The sequence below is a fragment of the Fistularia commersonii genome, chromosome 3 (assembly GCF_037954325.1).
Source record: "Fistularia commersonii isolate RoL2024-O1a breed Wild chromosome 3, RoL_Fcom_v1.0, whole genome shotgun sequence".
NCBI lineage: Eukaryota > Metazoa > Chordata > Actinopteri > Syngnathiformes > Fistulariidae > Fistularia > Fistularia commersonii.
This window is the reverse complement of record NC_141286.1, coordinates 3,638,474-3,659,503: the sequence shown is the minus strand read 5'-3', so window position 1 is coordinate 3,659,503 and position 21,030 is coordinate 3,638,474. Positions and strand designations below refer to the sequence as shown.

Sequence of the window (21,030 nt, the reverse complement as noted above, 5' to 3'; positions counted from 1 at the left end):
TTATCATCTCAGATTTGGTGCTTGTTGGGAGCGATTGCAGCTCGAAGCCCCGCGTGAAAACAGTTCTGCTCGGGTGGACTACTAAATAAATATATATGTATGTATATATATATATATATATATATATATATAGTCCAAAACCTTGATCCCAGCTTTGAATTAAAATAAACGCATATCTGATGAAAACAAATTAAGCAATTTTCAAGGAATATTGCATTTATGTTGAAAAAATATTACCACTGACCACTACACACAAATATATGAGTTTCGCAGGCCAATATCTATAATGTAAGAAGTTTGTTACGTGTATCCTGAATATTGGTGTTTGGAGAATAGGTTGTAACGTCAAATGACATTTAATGAAGCAATTCAATTTCGAAAATGACAACAGTTCAGAAGTTGTTTCACATTATTTAAAGAAAAACAATGTCTCATCAATGCAAATTGATCATTTTCTTATTTTAAATTGATGTCCCGTGCAGCTGTTTAAAGACTAGTGAAAGATATTATATATTAGAATGAACTGTTTTTTAAGAATGCAGCACATAAATCATCACACACAATCTTGCATGGAGGGCGAATTCCAAAATAGTTTTTTAGGCAATTCCCTTGAAAACACACGATGACTGTAAGTACATTTTTAGTGTAATTTCATACTTAAAACAAACATCAGAAGCAGAGGGAATGAGGACAAGACACAGTATCCATCCATCCCTCTCAGTCCATCAGAGTGAGCCTACTTTATTTGGATTCCAGCTGTGTTACAGTCTTGGACTGTGAGACGAAAACACATGGCATGTGTCGCAACACAACCGCATCACCAACGACACGCTCCGACCCGACCGCCATCCCCCCCCCCCCCCCCCCACGCCGTCAGCCCCATCCAAATCAAACAAAGAGGCACGTGAGCTTTCCAGTCATAAAAACGCGCAGAATGGTCCAGTCCGCGGCCATCAGGGTAGTTTATTTTTCATGCTCCTCTCTTTAAGGGGCGGGGGACACACAGCTCCTCCTACTGCAATACTGATAATACTCTGAAAATGGTGAAATATCAACACGATAGTGTTTTCCGTTTAATGGCCGCATTCTGATTTCCACTGTGACCTGAAAAGATCCCCAGCAGCACGGCCTGTCGGTTAAATTTGATGAATCCTCTTGAAATGGCCGACCTTTGACCTCACAATGCTACATGACCTCTTGACCTGGATCATAATATATATCGGGGCGGCGGGGGGGGGTTCTTGTGACACCCAAACCATCATGGTTGACGACAATTGTTGCATTAAATATTAAGAGGTCTGTTATTTATAGAATTCCTCCTCCTGTACGGTTTGTCCTATAACGACTATTAAATATTGAGGATTTTGATAGTTTTGTGGAGCGTGTCCAGATTCAAGGTACATGGTTCTTTGCCTCGTTAAAACTTTTGAACAGTTATGTTAATTTTTTTCCTCCAAATAATGACGCAACGCCTATCAATTTGATTGGTAATTCAAAGCCGGAGTGAATTTTTTTTCATGGAATAAGTATTTACTGAAAAATTGAATTGAATTACATTGAAATGAAATTAAATAAATTCATTTGTACATTTATGGTACTCATAATACGTTATAAGAAATTGAATTAACTCAATACCATCATGCCCTGCACTTTGGCATCACTCAATCGCACTAATCAATGAAGAATATTGGATTGAGGCGGCCTGAGGGCTCGGTTTAAGTAAAAGCATGGATGGACATGAAGGCTGTTACTAATTGTCTCCTTCAAACTTGCGATCTTCAATAACAAAGACCAGAACAGCTGACTTCCAATCATGTATTTTGAAAAATAAAATGTCTTAAATGTCGAGTGTCTAGTCATACACTTTTATACACATACTAATATGAATAATTTATTAATTCACATTCTACAACTCATTGTCAACTACTCCCATTGCATCAATTAAAAAGGACCATTCCAGCTGAATACCAAAAATCCACCTGTGAAAAGCCCGATCTGTCACATATTCTTACAGCCTCTTCTGTACAGAGTTCCGCTCTGAACAAATTATTGATCCTTTTTTTTTTAATTCTTTTTTTTTTTTTTTTAAATCTAGTTCGTATTTGTAATTTTGGTCTCCATTTATTGTTAAAGAGCAGCCAGTCTCTAGAATCTCCTTCAGTCTCGTTCTTGCGGTAGAAGTAGACCAGCCTAATGTCCATCTGCTCAGGAGCCTCCAGGTTCCTCTGATCGCTGAGTTCAGTCTCCTGGGGTTCCTACATTACAGAGAGCTGATCAATCCTGCCTCCTAAAATATTTCACAGAGCCCGGGGTTCAGTGAAAAGCGTAGAGCAGGAGGAGGATTGTGCAGATCCCGATCACAGAGCCGAGGATGAGAGAGTCTCGCCGCTTTCTCAGGTTTATGCGCTGGATGAGGTTGTTGATGGTCGGGAATCGGTCTTGGTTAGCAAAGGGTTACGGAATATCACGAATATCTTGAGACAGAAAGGAAACAAAAACGAGAGGACATTTCCGCTACTTTGCCCGCTTAAGACGCAAAATCAATTAAGAGACAAACAACGGTTTTCTTTTGCAGCCACAGAGAACATAAATGACGGTAAATAGGATACTGGCCAGGGTGTTGACTCTGCTCTGTATGGATTTTAACATGCCCCTCTGGGAGGTCATGTTCTCCTTGGTCGCCATGGCAATGCTAAAAAGACACAGAGACCGATGAGTTGCAAGGTGATAATGGTGCAAGATAGATTACAGTTGAACGGGATTAGAGAAACAAAGAATCACAGGAAAAGCCACTCAGTGTGCAGACAGGGAGGTTGAGCGTTTCAACAAGGATTCCAGAACCTCCTGACTCACTAAGAATGGATGACAAGAGACTTCTGTGTTTGTAGTGGGTGAACTTTGTTTAAGAGGTCTATCTTTTTGGCTTCTCAACTAAGCCTGATATAGAGAAAAAAAAAAAATCAAACCCCTGTTTTGTCTATCAAATCTACTTACCTAAGGCAGTGCAAATCAGGTACAAGGCAAAGTATCTAAAGCAACATAAAGGGTAGCTTAATATGCAATCATGACACATTTACTGGACAAAATAGAACTGAATATAGACAACATCATGTGCAATAGTTGGAAATACTAAAGAAAAAGAATATTTTCTTAATATTTTCAGAAAATGCATGCATGTGCATAGGTTTAAAAACAAAATTTAATGAGGCAGACTTAATAAGACTCTTTGAATACACTTTACCAACTAGGTTCTCAGTCATTTAGGTCGTGGTCAATTCATGCCAAAATCTTCTAACTGCCGGACTTTAGGTGAAACATCTTCAGGGGAAGAAAAATAAACAAGTCCAGTTGTTACAAGAAGAAGACTTTGACAGGAATTGACCAAATTGGATGCTTATAAGCAACCATTTTTGAGACTGCATTTCAATCAGACAAAAACCCTGATGTCAAAGACATGCTACACTTTTTCAGTTTCCTTTCTGTGAGTGCCTGCAAAGTGTTTGAGTGGTTGGTCTGAGTTTGTCACAGGAAATTGCCCAAACCTTGCCATTGGCCTCAGCAGCTTTCAGAATGGGAAAGTGCAGCGCAGCTTGAAGAGACAGTTTTTTCGCCTGTATCTTTGCCTTCGGTAGCATCTGTTACACTCAATCAGTCAATAGGAGCCCACAACTGGTTAGCCTCTCAGTTCCACAAAGGGGTAAGAGTGAGTGAGTGGTGGGAATTCTTTGCCCTCAACCTCCCATGGAAACTCTTTGCGGTGCAAAACCCGACCCTGAAATGCTCACAATGGCTTACATCAACGCATGGTAGCGACATTTTGTAAACAAGTAAACATGTGTTCTCTCTTTATGACATTCTACATTAAACCAACTGATTAGTATTCAGCTGGTATTAATCAAACTGATAAAAACAATGACATCTAAAGTTGGATGGGAAGCTCCAATACTTCAGTATGTTGTCAACTCTACCCTTCATAAGATTTTTCTATTTTATTCAGACCGCTAGCTAAGAATATTGACTCAAATATTTCACCTATTTTCATCGAATGGGGTGTTTATTTCACAACATGTATCATTTCTCATGTTGGAACACGTACTGTGAGAAAATGCTACAAGTGATGGGGGTTTCATCCCTATAGGCAGTGTTGTGCCTCAAGTACAGACTTTTAACAGAAAACCTATTTCTGTGACTCAACCACCAGGTGTTGAACACACAGGGGATCAAGTCTTTTGTTCTAAGGATTGACCCCCAACCAGCACACTGCAATGAATTCATCCTCACCTTCCCCCAAACTCTGGTACACATTCCAGAGGTGATTAATAAGAGAGGCCGCCTACTACGTGGGGGGCTTTCTCCAGCGCCCTCACCCACTGGACAACACCAAGTTACACACTGGGATGCCACCAACCAGTAGATAAGCACATATTTTGAACTGGAATGCTGCTCTAATGGCTACTCTCTAGTGCACAAGAGGTGACCACATATAGACGCAATACACAAATTTTTCTGTCGATCCGGACTGTGGCTCCAAGCGCGACGTATCGGCCTGACTATCTGTCCTGCAAACTTAAACCGAAGATCTTTGAGAGACAACCGTGTTTCCCAATCGCCATCGGTGTCTCGATTCATCTATTCGTCCTTGTTAGTCAGAGGCGCTAATAAGCCAACCGAAGCAACCGTCATCTGAACCAGACCTCCCGTCCCCTGGAACATTGAGTCACCGATAAAAACATTGCAAGAGGCTAGTATTAGTATCTGGGCCAGCATCTGAGCCATTGATTGGTATTATATAAGTGTTGGAATTGCTGTTTTTCTATTGTGCCTTGGGTGATCACTGTATTCCCAGGCCATTGCTACTGTTGACTTTCTAACTTAGCATCGTTGCTGCTTTTCTAATTCTCTCTCTGCTTCCTCTTTCTTTTACAAATACGAACGCACCTCCATGTACACATGCACAGGCTGAATAATCAGGTTTATCTAAAACTTGATGTTGGTTGATTTTGGTTTTGTTCAATAAACTGTGTTATATTTCAAATGGGAGTTTCCTTGTATTCTGTGTGTGTACGTTGTGACGAGACTGTGTGACAGAGTCAGTGCTTGAATTCACACCTGATTCATCTAAAATATCATTATCATTAAATATTGACATTTTTAGATAAACGCCTTTTTCTTGAGACTGCATTTGAGACACTATTTGTTATTATTGGGTGCCCCAAATGAAGGTTAATATCATTATCGAATAAGTGATATTTCAATCAATTTGAATGATAATTTTTAGTTATTACTAATAACTAATTCTGGCTCCGTTAACACAAAAACACAAAAAAATGGTGCCCCGTATGACAGCTGAAGAAGAACATTGCACAACAGACAGGGTCTCACAGGAGGCAGGTCGAAACAACATAATTGATATCACCATAGTCACATCACGACCAGTTGAAACAAACAGTTAATTACAAAGTGTGTCTAAAGTAAGGAAAAGACAAGTGTGTGCGTAGGCGTGTGTGCATGTGTGTGTGTTTGTGATCTTGATAGCTCCCTGTGGGTTGAGGTGGGGGATCATGTTTTCCTCAGTCAGGAAGAAGTCCTGTGCTGACTTCAGCGACTTCAAACTGCCTTTCCCTCAGTCTTTCCCAACTCATGAAATTAGATCTTGAGTACGACGATTCCTTTCACACCTCCTGACTGATAAGTCACTGGCTATGTTTTCACATCAACCCAGAGCGGATATAATTTGGTATGGGAGGAAAAACACACACAAGCAAAAATTCAAATTCCACACATTGCAAACATCTGCCAAATACAAATAATTCATATGTCTGGCCGATTTTAGGTCTCAAGCGGACCTGCTGCATGATTTTGGATTGTGGGAGGAAACTGGAGAACCCAGAGGAAACCTTCTGTATTTGAGCATTCAAATAAAGTAAATCGACCTATGAGTTGTTCTACAGATACAGTCAGACAGCCAAACAGAAGTTTGCTTTAAATGTTGTTTTCACACCTCATGTCCTGCCTTGTCATGGGAATTGAGAATAACAATCTAAGCAGGTATATATGGTGCAATGAAGAACATTACGGCAGCAGATGCAAATGTGTGTCAATAAGAGAGCTGGTTGTAATGATTCTTACCTTATTGTGTCATCCATCAGTCGGTCAGAACTATAAACAAGAGGAGGTAGAGGGTGGGAAGAGGGGAGAAAAAGTGACTGATTAGTAATCTGAATACAGGAAATGTGGAAAGTACAAGAGGCTGTAAATGAATACATAACATGGTGTTAACTCTTTTGAACAAACCCATACTATTCTTACCAACCCAGGATGCCAAAAGTATCTTTTGTGTGAAACTGGGGAGCAAAAAGTATCGGAGTTGGGGCTGTAAGAGCTGAGTCTTTGAAAATCAATGCATCAGAATGTCTACAAGATGTTACTGAAAATGTATATGCATTTTCACATGTACAGAATAATACTAGCAATAGCAATAAAATATCTTTATAGAGAACTTTCCAAAGTGCTGTGCAAATGAGAAGATAAGATAAGATAAGGGCCCAAAAAGTACACATTTGTTCATTTATTGTGCCTATCCTGATGTGAGAGGGGCGGGACAAGAGAGTTCAAATAAACCTACTGCATGCTTTTGGACTATGGTAGGAAAGTCAAGTACATAAGGGTACAACATGCAAAGACAACACAGAAAGGCCTCTCTCGGCTTCCACAAAGATTCTTCTTGCAGTGAGGCAAAAGAGATAAACACTGCACCACCCCCCCAAAAAATGAAAATATATATATGTAACAATAAAAACTCAACAACCCCAAGAGCAAATAAATGGGTCATCAGATTCGCAGGCAAACCCCATTTGCTGCTGAACAGTTCTGGACAGTTTACAAGGCTTAGACACTCTTCTTAGTCAACCTGGACAAAAGAGTATTACAATAATCTAATGGTGATGTCAATAATGCATGGATTAAGATCTCTGCATTCATAACAAGATCTGATTTTAGCCATGTTTCTGATGGGAGAAGGCAATTCTGGTGAGCATTGTTTGGCACGGCAGTGCGTAGTGTGACAATATAACAAATCTGAATGATAACCTCTTTATGAAAACATTAATGCATAATGCATGCATACATAAAACATTCAAATGTGTCAAAAGTCACAACAAAACAGCATTGCATTTTCAAAATTAGAATCAAACATTACTCTCACTAATTAAAAATGTCAGTCAAACCAATCCAATGAAAACAAAATGATAAAAAAAAGTCCTAGAGACAGAACAGAGAGATCTGTACCTTCTCAGAGAATTAATTATTCAGGCTCATTTCATTTAATAGAATTAAACATTGGTCATTTTTTCACATCAACCAGTGAAGACAGTCTCATGAAAATGATATACTTTTCAAAAATACATTTAAACTGAATGTTTTTGAGCACATAAGAAAGGTTAAAGCAATTTTTCTACTGACTCATGCATTATTCTTGTTTTAGCATTTTATTTGCCACCTTCTCTTGAATTGAAATTAATTTAAACTTTTAATAAATTAATGTAAACTTTTAATCACAGATAAAGCTCAGTATCGGACAGCATTACTACTCATAATTGTTTAGCTTCTGGTCCGTATTTTGATGTTCCCCATGTGTCCGTGGAGTGTGGGTTTGCCCAAAGGAGGTCAGGGATCCTGAGAGGATTAACTTCTGCACAGCAACTCAAAAGAGGGAGTGTCAAAGAGGTTGCTTCAATATCCTGTGAAGCTGCACTCACACGCGTACCTTTATTGTCATAACAGGAGTTCTGTATCTCAGGTGTCACACAAAACAGTGGTCTCAGTGGTTTGGTCCATGATTGGAATCAATTTGGATAAAGTTTCAGACAGCCAAAGTAAACCAAACAAACAAAACTACACGGATTAGGTTTCGCTATTAATAATCCAGTATGATTCAAGACGTCACACAGCGCTTACTTATAAACTCAGGTATTTACGGATTTTCAAGTGTTGAAACACTGATCAATATGGAGCCCATGATAAGGAATATTTAATATGCCTCAAACTTTTTCATCGAAGGTGTGACTTTGAAGCTGTAACATAAACATGGCCTTAGACTGAGCAAAGACTCAGCCAGCCAAATTTTAATGCACAGGTCAAGCATCTTGCCAATTTTTTTATTGGTGGTTCTAAGAAAACTACACAACCATCGCACTGCGGTCAAGGTTGGCAGTAGATGGTAAATCACATCACTGAAATGGAAGGGTTTACATGAATCAAATCATTTGATAAAATGGGCTGGTAACTGGCAAAGCGTTTAGTGAATTATGAACGCTGGCTGACAAGATGTGCACAAATGGATTATGGTAGTATGGTTTTGGATGCACCGGTTGAGCAAGGAACTGTAAAGCAAAATCAACGTTATTGCCATACATCTATGCAGTTTGGCCCTGAAAAAACTGCTACTGAACTATGATCCACATACAGTCTACCTATAATCTAGTAATTTAGTATAGACAATCCTTAATTTTAAAACGCCTAAATTAGAACAGACTAATTGAAAGGCCGCTAACAAAAGACAAGAACAAAGTTGAGCTATGTTAGATTGACCTCGCAGCTGCCTCTTGCTAACACTCCAGTTATCTGATATTTTTGTTTGTAAACTATGTTTACAATTTGCAAACTTAGTATATTATTAAATTAACTAGAGTATCACTGAATTATTTAATGACAGCGCAGAGACAAGCTCTAGAGTTAAATATCAGGGTTTAACCAAGAATCAATGTGCCAGGTTGGTCCTTAAAAACTGGTTGGAAACATTTGTCAGACTTTCCTCCAAGTCAGACCAATATGGCCACTTTGTCATTCTACCTGTTACTCAACTATCACATTCAGAGGTAAAATAGCACATTTTGCAATGTAATGTTAACAGTGTCCTTGATCTATCACCATATATATTTATGTACACACACACACACACACACATACACACACCTGTATATACATTATGACCCAATGCAATTTCAGATTTGAGTGGGTTATTTCCATTTCCCTTTGTGATCTACACACAGTGTCTTGCAATTAAATTGCTTATTAAAGCCAAAATAACTGCTTTTAAATTCCTGAGGAAGCAATCCTCCTTGCCCAAGTGATTTTGGTGCAGTTTTTAATACTCATTTAAGTTTCTAAGTAGTCAAACTGAAAACTCCTTCAGGTTGGCTTTTGGAGAACAATAAAGTAAAAGGTAGAATCAAGCACATTAAGAAAAAATAATTACGCTGTAAAGGACAGTGGTCCAGAACTCCTTTGAGCAGCTGCAGAAAACTAAAACAGTTTCAGTAAAGAGGGCCAGTAACTCATAACATAACTTGGATTCAAAACCAATTTTAAAAGTTCTTTTCAAAACACACACAAAGTTATACCATGTTTACGAATCAATAAACTACTTTTACATTGGATGCCGCTTTTCTCTAAATTTGTTGGCGGTGAAACAGTGAGATTGGGACCCTGGACTCTATAAATGGACACAGGAGAAAATTCTCTGGTTGAAAATAAAAGCTCATTGAGTGAGGTGACACTGTCCGGCAAAAAAAACATAAGCATTTCAAGCACATTCAGCGCATTGCAATAAAAAAAAAGGAAAGATAAAAAACTGTGATCTGTTATAAATTTGCAAAAATCAACCTTCGGAAAAATTGGGCAATAGATGAACTCAATTGATCCACGTGACGTCTTTGGTGGAAAATGTGCTCCAGTAGATGGACTGTGAATAATTATCAAGTCACTGATGTAAACGGATGCATTCAACAAAAGCTGTGCCATTAATCTGACGAGGAGCAGCCATTTGTGTCCAGGAATATGATAGACGGTGGAAATATAATTTGTGGGTGTGTCACAAAATTAGCAACCTGAACAACTCAACTTTCTTTTCAAGTTCTCTGTTTTGGTGGTAACTATGAAAGGACATGCAATGGAAAATGTCTCTTTTCAATTACAATATCAAGGATCTGCATACAGATTTCCGACTAAAAAGCATGGACTTGTAACAGTGAAGATTTAAAAGACAAAAAGAGAAGGGAAAATGTGATACACATGGCAGCTAATTTCAAATAGTAAAGCAATATCAGAAATATGAAGTGACAGTGGAAAGACATTAACTTCACAGATTTTAATCACTATACTGGGTGCTGGAAGAAAATAGAGGTGGGAAAAAAAAACTTGAGAGTATTCCAACAGAATAAGGGTTTTTGAGAGAATTTCCAAACTAATAGAAAATGGTGTTGGGCTCTTGAAGAGTCACGATTCATAAAAAGGTAACTTATTTGGATTTAAGCTGATGCGTATATTGATACTAAAGCTGTAAAATTTTGCCACAGATATTTCAATTTCAACCTTCTAATCATTAAAAAGAATCATGGGGACTAAAGATATTACTAAAAATATTTTCAGTCTGGAACAAAATTATGGACTAATCTACGTTACTATTCCTACAGCCATGGGCCTTTTGTGGGTGAACATCCTCTTTTTGAGAGGAAGTTGTCACAATTGTGACCACTACCATTAGAGCTGTTCTCACATGAACTTTTAATGGACGTGTACCTCATTCCTTCTGGTTTATTCATGAACACTGAGCCTTTAGGCGAAGAGAAAGATGGAAAAAGCGATACAGGAAAGAATGAAGCACATACAGACAGAGCTCAATAACAATAGTGCTTGTATTCTAGATTCATATAGTCTAAAACAATCTTCCAAACCTACATTTATATCAATGTTATTATTGGGGATTCACTTTTCCACCAAAACCTCCATCATTGAAGACTCTCACTTAGCAAGTAGGTGCATGTGATACCATACAAAGCATGTTTGGATGCGGCAGGAACTCCATCCCCTGCAAGCATTTGTTGACGTGGTTTTTGCATTACTCTTGTTCTTATTCTTGTTTTTTATCTTTGCAAATTAGGTTCCTTTGGAAAAGCAGGTGCTATCTACTGACGATACATCCTGCGCTATCCTAAATACATACCCAAGAAAAACTGCCTTTTACATTAACGCAAATGTGTAACCCCTCACACGCACAATGAAGGTAAACAAAATGTATCACTACAGGTTAAAACTGTAAATAAATAAACAGAAACATGAAAAAAGCTGGTAAAAGCAGAAAAAAACATAACATATCCACAAACTCAGTTGTTTAATGGCCACTTTACAGAGCACTGTGAATATGTTTTAAATTAAAAATCTCATAACTGATCAAAGTCACGAAAGAAAAATCTAATTTCCAATGGATTTGCTTTAAGTGCATTTTAATAGGTAAGCATTGCTGGCTGAGTCTACCATCATCAACACACTTACACAGATAATCTCATATTTCTCATTATCAAGTGCACAGGCACTGCCTGTCTGCAAAGTCAGACCATTGCTCAAGCTACTAACACATTTTAGCCCTTTTCTTTTCAGGCCCACTTTCCTGTTTTATGCCTCTAATAGGATCAATGAAGCGTAACTTGATCCTGATCTTCAATCTCCTCTTTTCCCTCCTGTCTATAAGAATGGCCTGGGTAAGCCCTACACAATGGCTTGTGGTCCAGTAAGATAATTTGATCATCAGTGTCTTGATCAATTGTGCTGGATTTGCGCAACAGCCTGGCAGAGAACACCAGGGAGCGAAGCAAGCCGCAAAATATTCAGCACGTTATTTTCCTATCCATTCCCTTTTCTTTTTCATATTTCCTCAGTTATTTTGTTTTCAGGAGGTCTTTTTAGCATTTAATTCCTCACACTTTAGACAGGAAGCAAGTACATTTCACAGTCCATTCATGGAAAAACTATGAATTTGAAAACCCTTTTCTCCAATATAGTATTAAGATTTTTTCTCCAAACAATGCATACATTGCTGATATACACCAATCAGGTACAACATTTTGACCACCTGCCTGATATTATGTTAGTCCCATTTTGTAGCAAAAACAGCCCTAACCCACTGAGAGACAGACACAAGTAGACTATAGACTTCTGAAGGTGTGCTGCGGCAGCTTGACTGGCACCAAGATCTTTACAGCAGATCTATTAGTTTTGTAAGCTTCTCGGCGGGGACTCAACGGATCTGATGTATATGTCTCGGACATCCTACAGAAACTCGATTGTATTGAGACCTGAGGAACCGGGGGACAAGTAAACGCTTTAAACTTTTCGTGAAACATTTTTGCTTTGTGGAACAGCACATTATCCTGCTGAAAGAAGCCCGAGCCATCATAAAATACTGTTTTCATGAAAAAGTGTACATGATAAGCAACAATGCTTAGATCGGTACATGTCAAAGTAACATCCACACGGAGGGCAGGACCCAAGTATTTCAGGCACAACATTGACTAAAACATCCCACTTGTTGCCTAATATATCCTAGTTAGTAAGATGGGCAATTACGAAGAGATTGTACTGTTATTCATTTCACATGTCAGTGTATATATACAGGGCCACAGCCTATTAGTGAGAGAGTAAAAGGAATTATGGGGGTCTGCTTAATTCAACACAACTTAAATTATATGCATATATCAACATAAGACCAATCACTTGAACACCCAGATTCATGAGACAGATAAGGGAATTTTAACACATGACACAACACACTGTTGTAAATATCCCATCTATAATAATATGATCCAGCGGTTAACGTTTGAGCATTGGAAAAGACACTGACACATTGCAACTTTGTGCTTGGTCACACAGCATTTAGAATGAAATTTTGACAACGGAAGGCATTTTTAAATTACTTTTTAGCACATGATCATAAGAGCTATTAATAATAAAGTTGTGAGTTAAATTGAGCTCTTTTATGGTGAATCAATGAGGCACTGTGCCATTCAAAGGCACAGACAACAAAAAGCCATTCAAACCTAGAAAAATCAATAATGTTTCCGCATTTCTCTGGAGTGTGACCAGAGCAATGTTAAAGGGCACTGGTTAACTTCTCTCTGGATCAAATAAGTTTATGCACCCTCCTGACATCCAATTTTTCTTCCCACAGGGTGCTTCTCACACCTCTCCCACATTGGTGCACACATGCAGATTTTTGAGACTTTACCACCATGTGCTATTCAACAGACTTCAGTCAGCCAAATGACAAATCATAGGCTGACCTATTGCATCAAAGGATTCATTTTGTATTGCTAAACTATTAAACAAAAATTGCATTATGAAGCAAAACCTGAATTATGAACGCAAATTAAAGAAAAGCCAATACTCCTGCGTGTGAGATAAATAGCATTGAATTAAACATACAAGTGCGAGCAACACTATTTTTTTTTTATTTCCCAAAGGGTTGTTGCATGGTACTCCATGGAGTATCATGATGACTTACTGTCCCCGATTAGACATACAGAAAGTTGCAGGTTTTGTTTTACAATTAACAGCCTTTGATGAGTATTGAAAAGAGTGATCACACTTACTTTCTTAGGTGCTCGTGCTCCTTTAGAAACAGCTCTGTTCTTCTGTTGTTAACCCCAGAGCCGCTTTTGTACGTCCTGAAAAACGTAAACACTAATTAGTGAAACCAAGATTATTCTGCAATAGAAGTCTGTCACAACAAACAGAAAGTTGTAACACACAAAAATGATAGGTGAAGAAAACAAACCCCCAAATTCCTCCTTGAAAAAAGGGGAAAAATTAACATAAAACATCCTGTTCTGTTTTGAACTGATCCATCAACTCAACTAAATCCTATGAATAAAGCATGTTGCTTGGTGGACTTGTCGTACTTTAGTAAGCAGCTAATGGCTGCTAATGTGCAATACGAGGCCAGTGCTGCCAGTATGGATGAGGGTCTACTGAAAATCCAAGTATCTACTGTTGTATTTCACTAAATATTTACAAGTTGCTTGCAGTGGAACATACTGTGTGACAGAAGGCTGGCTAATCACATTTGACACAGCAATGAATCACTGAAAATGTCACATAGTTGTATTTGATCTTTAACTTGTTTTTACAATTAAACGTAATAAACTGAAAAAAGGATACTGCAGACAGCAGGAAAATGTTGCCATTGCTCCTGAGGGCAATGGCATTCAGATTTGTCTGGACTGACTCTCTCACTTTTAGTAATGAGTTATTATTCCATAACACTACTAGATTTAAGAAAAAATATCATTTTTGTGGCCAAAAATATCCCAACTTCAAAATTTTCTTAATCTGGTACCTTTTACAAAATTAAATTGTCCATATTTTTATATTTTAAAATGATTTATGGTTTCGGTTCTAGCATCTTAAATTTGCATAGTTTGTGGGTTTAGCCAATAAATTCCTTAACTGAGGTTGTACTGTAACACAACAAGCAATAAAGCCTTTTTGATCCAAAAACAGTGCTACGCAACAGAGATGCTCAAACAGCATGAGTTGCAGGGGGTTTTGTCCAGTAATATGTACTCACATGAGTGAAAAATTATAATTTGAGTACATTTTTAATGTGTTCCTTTGAGATATTAAAAAGTGAATCATCAAATGTATTTTGATTTGATATGGTGTCTAATTTCAAATCTAAATGATTTCTTCTTCTTTCGGCTTTTCCCGTCAAGGGTCGCCACAGCGAGTCAACTTTCTCCATCTAACCCTATTCTCCATATCCTCCTCTCACACCAACTACCTTCATACACACCAACTACCTTCATACCTTCAAATCTAAATGATAGTCTTTTCCTTTAAGTTAATCCAAAAAGCCAGCATCAGCCATGAAACTACAAGATATGTTCTCTACCATCTGGTGTCAGTCAAATTGAATGGATGACTTGCTGTTCCCTTTAAAGAGCCAAAATATCCCATCCATGACTTTGCTTGATGCTGCTCGAATGGAGCGGCATCGCTGAAGAGCTGACTCTTTCTACGCTCTCGATTGTTTCTAGTCATTTCAGTAACCCAACTTCATCCATCAGCTAAGTGATGGTAAGATTCGAGGAAGAAAAGAGGGGACAGAACGGAGTAAGGCAAAAGGATCTGGGAAGCAAAATAGTGTGGATGGATTTGCTGTATGTGGCAAATATCAAACCCCGCCTGACTCTGATACTGGAATAAAATTGTCTACTTTATCAACAACGTACCCTCTAAAGGAAATGGAAACAATATTCAGAGCACACTCATTTCTTTCTTTATTGGAGCTCTCCAATAGCAGAACTGATGGCTGCAGCTTCATCATCCTGGCAGGGCTTTTTAAAAGGGCAGTAATGTAAATCAAAGACAGGCTGTCATTTTTGTTGCTGACATTTGGAGTCAGGAGGAACAGAGTCGGCATTTGGTCTGAGCTCCGCACCGCTTCATAGTGTTGTTATGAATGATACAGCTACAACCCAAAGTTGTGTGTGCTTGGTTGTAAAATATATACATTGCTGACAAAATCTGCAAGACACTGCAAGAAAAAAAAAAAAGATAAATTATCTAATAAGCTATAATGTTGCTCATTCGGCTGCTTGGTAACTGAGTGTGACAGGTATTTTACTCAATATGGATTTTTGTGTGTAGAGTAAACCATCAAGATTTTCATAAAAGCATACTGTTTGGATGGTTCCTTCAAAGACATGATCTCTCCTGCCCCCTACCTATAAAATGGTGCAGGTGGACCAGAAGAGAAAATTATTTCAATAAGTCGCCTTTGGGTCACTAACTCAATAAAAATTATTGTCTAGGAATTACAGTAGAAATGTTTATACACATGGTGATATTTTCTAAATAAGGATTAATAAGGCAAAAAGAGTAATGTCTAAAGACTGAGGCCTTGCTGTTGTGCTAAGAGAACACTCTTCAATATGTATTTACATCTCCCAATCATTAATGTTAGATGAAGATTTATTGCAAAGGGAATTTTTAAGAAGCACAATATCATGTTAAGCATAATACGGCATGTAGTTATACTGTGAAATCTGCAATTGTAATCTCCTGAGTTTAAACTCAGATGTCACGTAAACTCGATGGGAGTACATACCAAGTGCATTCACCACCATTAGTAACAGTGGATCAACTCTTTTGTCTGTATTAGACTTATCGACACAGAGCTTTTTGGTAGGGCATGTCGTTTTTATTAGTGATATCCTTTCATGGGCGGTTTGAATTAACATTAATTATAGCACTGTCATCAGCAGATATTTCCAACTGGATTTGTATAGACAAGGCCTAGCTATGTACTAATATACTAAAGGTATTACAGGTAAATAGAGGTTAAATACTGGGAAAAAAATTGTTCCCACAAAAAAAAAAAAAAATCTATATATAAATATACATATACATATATATCTATATATTGGACGCCTATGGCAAATAAATGACATGACTGAATATCATGATGGATATGTGCAGGAAATCTGCATACCAGATGGATGAATCTAATCAATAGAAATCCTGCAGTGCACACCTATAGCCAGTGCTGCAATTTACAAATCAATAAACTATTAGAATGAGAATGACACGGATCATGGTCTGAAGAAGCCCCCGGCTCATTTCAAAGCACTCACAACTGAGCCAATCTGAGCTAAGGACATACTTTCTCCACACAAGGCCGAAGAGGTTGTCAATCTTCTTGGGGTTTAATGGCCAACATTTTTCAAGAGCATTGCAAGCAGAACCAATGATTCAACTATGTACCTCGTAGGAAAAAGTGTAGAGAGAACAAGCAATGAGTCATGCTCAGCAGATTACTACCTAGCAACTAAAGCTGTCTTTGCATCACGTTTACAGCATATGTGTTTTGCTGATCTAGTAACCGTAAGTAACCTGTCAGGTCTGTTATGTCTGGTCAATGCCATGAATTTCTCTTGTAACCAAGGATCTAAAAACGTCACCGATAAATCCCCAAGATTAGCAGATGATCTCTGCTCTGCAATCTTTACCTGAAAACTGTGACACTGGTCAAAAGATTAATGGTGAATGGTCTCAACCTATAGAACGTTTCCATAACTTGCTGTTTTACACTTTACACTAGACAGCATTCACCCATTCATACAAACCCTCGGAAACCCATGGCAGCAAACCAACGGGAGCATCTTGGGGCTCGGTGTCTTGCCCAGTGACACATTGACATACAGACAGGAGAAGCAGGGAATTGATTCTGATTGTAGTGACACCCACTCTACCAGCTGAATCACAATTGCCCCATCATGTTTTTTGGTATAATGACATGGGAGAATCAGTGATAGTGCTTAAAAAGGAGGGCTAACATGGGAGTCCAATGTGACACAGGTGTGGCTGTTAATGGCTGGAAAAACCTGAACACTCTTCAGTACTTTATTTCAGTCCATATATATTTCAAAAGCACCTCTCAGAAAATCTTTTTTTGTGTCACTGATGCAACTGTACTACATTTCGGTTAAATAATAAAATTTAATTCAAAAGCAAACTGTCATTAAAGCGGATGAATAAGCATGGGTTATTTATAACACTAAAACTTTCAGAGATCAATCTATAAATAAATGTTGATGAAATGTCGACCTATAGTGCTGGTTACTGGTGAAATATAAACTGACAGATCAAATAAGCCATAAGGTGCTGTGCATGGTGACTTACTCAATGTCTTTTCTCACAGATCCTAGAAGGTCTTCCCTCTCTCGAATGGCCAGGAAGTTTCCTTTGGTTTTGTGGAATTCATGTGTGTAGTCCTGATGAGACAGATGAAGAAAAACTAGATGATGAAAATGGAATAACACTTGGAACTCTAAAAACATCAACATTTGTGTTTTATGTTGTTTTTTTTTTTTTAAGTAATTTTAGGAAAGACTATTACGGCTCTTTAAAACAAAGAAAAATAAAGAAAATTGACATGATGACAGAAAAGTGGACAACAAAAAATTTTCAAAGAAACAAATGTACAAAAGATACTAACAAATTGCAAAAAACAAGAAATCAAACCTGCAGGATATCCCTGTGCCTCTGGAGAGTGTGCATGAGTGCAGCATTGAGGGACGCTGTTCCAGGGGTATTGGTGTACTCTGCCATCTTGTCATTGATTGCTGTCAACTAATTAAAATATGAAGATAAACGGAGAGAGATTTTGGGAATCAGCATGGATGGTAACGAGCTACCAAATAGCTTTCCATAAACACAGAATGAAGACTGAATGACCATAGAAAAACAGCAAGTTATCCATGTCAATTTTCTGCAATAACCAAGTTATCACAAAATGCTGAGTTGCATTCAAACAGAAGCTGTATTTTTTTTACCATGCAAACAGAATATGAGTATATTCTGTTCCTACAAATAGTACTGCGAGATTTTGATTGGCCAATGTAGTTTACTTACTTTACCCAGCAGCTGTTCAATCTCCACTGACATCGTCTCAAACATTCTATCCTGGGTGGAGTTGTTTAACAGGGGTGTGGTGTCTGACCTTGAGGAAAACACACATACGGAATGATCTGAAGCCAAAGGTTGATTAAAAACATTTGGCACTAATTTGCTTGAAAATGTGTTACCAGTTTCTTCCTCATATACATTGAGAGGGTAACTTACAAAAATCAAACTGTCAATTTTGCTTCACAGAAATAATGTTGCTATAATGTCATAATTATTGTGTATAATGTTGTTGTGTGTCTTTGAAAGATACAACTGTTCACACTGAACACAACCAATGAGGTGGGTTAAGTTTCAGCAGCAGGTGATGAGTGAAAACACTTGTGTAAAAATGGAAGCACTAATCTGTGCTTGCAGCAAAATCTCACTCATTTTACCTTGTTCCTCTAATACTAAGGGAGTGTTAATTTGCATTTAATCTGACGTGCAGAGGTGTGCTTCTGTAATTATTGATGTAATCAGTGCATAGTTACCCGATAACCCCCTAACCCCTTGCCCTGAGAATCAAAGCCAAAAGCCAGAGATAATAAATGAAAATTTTCACCAAAAAATGATCTAATTTCATAAATAAGATGGAAATTCTTATATTGCATTGTTTTTTTTCTTTTTTTTTTTTATTATTGCTCCAACATGTTGAGAGATAAGTTTCCACGTCTCATCTGAAAAAGAGAGAGGCTTTCTCTGAATGGTAATTTATTTGGACACTCAAAAACATCTATGTCCCTCCAGGTACTGGGGACAAAAGAGTTTTGACCTGCTCTCAATTTAATGATAAAGAGGGAGATGGGAGGGTTACTCTTTTATCATAAAACACAAGTAGGTTTTTAAACCTTCATTGCTGCCAGCGTGAGAGAATTTTGATTTACCTTATTAGGATGGTGATAAAACATCCACAAGTCTGAGTTTCCCCAACAGATACATTAAGTAATTCCAAGAGGGCTTACTGGCCCGAATGAGCGAAAAAAGTCATGCAAGACAGTTAAAAATAAGTGAAAAAATATGCTTACTTATAGCCCAAAACATGGTGGATTTCACATATATTGAATGTGAATGTAAAGGAGTGTCTCATGAGCTCTCACAGAACTGATTCTTATTGAGATGTTTTAAATTAAAGATCAAGGGACCAGAGGCTTTGTGTCTGTGCTGTCATGTTTACACTTCACCATAACTTGATTCCACTGAGGGATTCAACAATAGCTGCATTTTGCTTATGGCTGCATGTTTCACCATCGAATGTATGACAATATTTTGTACATTACTGCATCGTTATTGTGCACATCACCCAAAAACCCAAACGGTCTGATGTTGAGGCCTGCAGAGAGCCAGATCATGGTCTTTGCAGGCTTGATGCTGATGTTTAAGTTCAATTTCTATGCCAGTTCAATGTTCACCGTTATCACCTGCAGCTGCTTGACCTGACACTTTCAAAATGGCCTCCGTCGGAGGAGACCTCAATCAAGAGTGCAGGTGTGTTCGGTCCAATAACTCAACTTACGTGTCTCCTCGGCGTCCATCCCTGGAGGTGTTGTAACTTGTACACAGTTTACTGAAGGAGACCAACTTCAGGTCCAGCTCATTCTCCAACTGTCTGGCCTGCTTTCGCAGATCTGGGGAAAAAAAATACACGCACAGAGACACTTATGTAGACAATTCCTCTCGGGACGCAGAAATAACTTCGGCCGTTGGTAGTAAAGTATGTAAGCTAACTTCTACAGTACTTCATAACAATGAGACGCTGAATTGACCTGTAATGTGTATTCAAAACGGTAACTACTTTCACAATGTGCACGGTGACAAGGCACTAAGAAACGTAACATTAAAAAGCCACAGGGATAATTGGAAGTTTGATAGCGACACGTTAACGTCGGCTAGCTTGTTGGAAGCCCGTGATAAAGGCACGCACAGACGCCGGACATAATGCCACGCATTTCGTCGAACAAGCGACCGCAGACGAATTTATTACCACTGTACTGAGCAGTGCTATACACGTCGTGGTCAAACATGGTAAAATTACATTTCATACCTTCCCAATAGTTACTGCTTCCCATTCCAGCCATCTTTGTTGTTCTGAGACGTCACCAACTTCCGGGGTGTGTCACGAGACCTCCATCACTTGCAGTCAACGCTCTGAGGTAACGCACACTGTATTACACAGCGCCACCTAGTGGTCAGTCTGACACATTACAACTAATCTCGACAAATTATAGTTACCTCTTGAAGAGAAGTAATTATTTGAATATGTTGAAACAAATTACAGTATTCGTGTCGGGGAATATCATTTTGTATTCATAAATTTAAATACGTGGGAAAAAAAATGTCAATATGCATGTCGAGCATTGTTATTGTTCTGTATTCATAATGGCTGCTCTCTGCATAAACTTACTGAGAAAACATACCTGAAGATTTTATAATTTACACTTTTACATTTCAATTTTTGAAAGGGTTTAAATGTTCACACTGGAAAAAAAGAATGTTGTTTGGTTTGATTTTCATAGACGTTTTCCTACCTGTGTTTTGCCAGAACTAATCACACTGCCTTTGGTCTGCATATTTTTACACATAATGTCAAATGTATATTTTAGCTACTTAAAGTACAGAATCTCGCAGCAACTTGGAGAGAGAGCGTGAAAATATATATACATACATTATTATTTCACACAAAAGTAAAGTTATATACTTTCAGAAGATATATTACTGTACTGTGCATGTCGAGTTGCTTAAAACACTAGT

The 21,030-nt window shown here is 38.1% G+C and overlaps 1 protein-coding gene across 2 annotated transcripts; it reads right to left on the bottom strand.

The window, feature by feature from the left end:
* Window positions 1-399: 399 nt before the first annotated feature.
* gosr1 (golgi SNAP receptor complex member 1) lies at window positions 400-20,383 on the bottom strand. Of its 2 annotated transcripts, XR_015104383.1 has the most exons (10): window positions 20,324-20,375; window positions 19,796-19,907; window positions 18,250-18,337; window positions 17,860-17,967; window positions 17,518-17,609; window positions 13,425-13,499; window positions 6,130-6,159; window positions 2,995-3,029; window positions 2,610-2,692; window positions 400-2,438 (listed from the first exon to the last, which is right to left on the bottom strand). XR_015104383.1 is itself a non-coding variant. In XM_086141873.1 (9 exons), the coding sequence occupies exons 1-9, from the start codon at window positions 20,355-20,357 to the stop codon at window positions 2,314-2,316; spliced, it is 747 nt and encodes a 248-aa protein (XP_085997999.1). In that variant the 5' UTR covers window positions 20,358-20,383; the 3' UTR covers window positions 400-2,313. The 2 variants fall into 2 exon arrangements, 1 of the variants encoding a protein (XP_085997999.1); XM_086141873.1 differs by lacking the exon at window positions 2,995-3,029 and having other exon boundaries at window positions 20,324-20,383.
* Window positions 20,384-21,030: the final 647 nt, after the last annotated feature.

Bases quoted from the DNA above. Each gene is read 5' to 3' on its own strand.
- gosr1 (XM_086141873.1), bottom strand. From the start codon at position 20,357: ATGGCTGGAATGGGAAGCAGTAACTATTGGGAAG. The intron at 17,968-18,249 runs GTAAGTAAACTA...TATTTTAATTAG, and splicing joins TTGAACAGCTGCTGGGTAAA to TTGACAGCAATCAATGACAA. The intron at 2,439-2,609 runs GTATCCTATTTA...TTGCTAACCAAG, and splicing joins CAGAGTCAACACCCTGGCCA to ACCGATTCCCGACCATCAAC.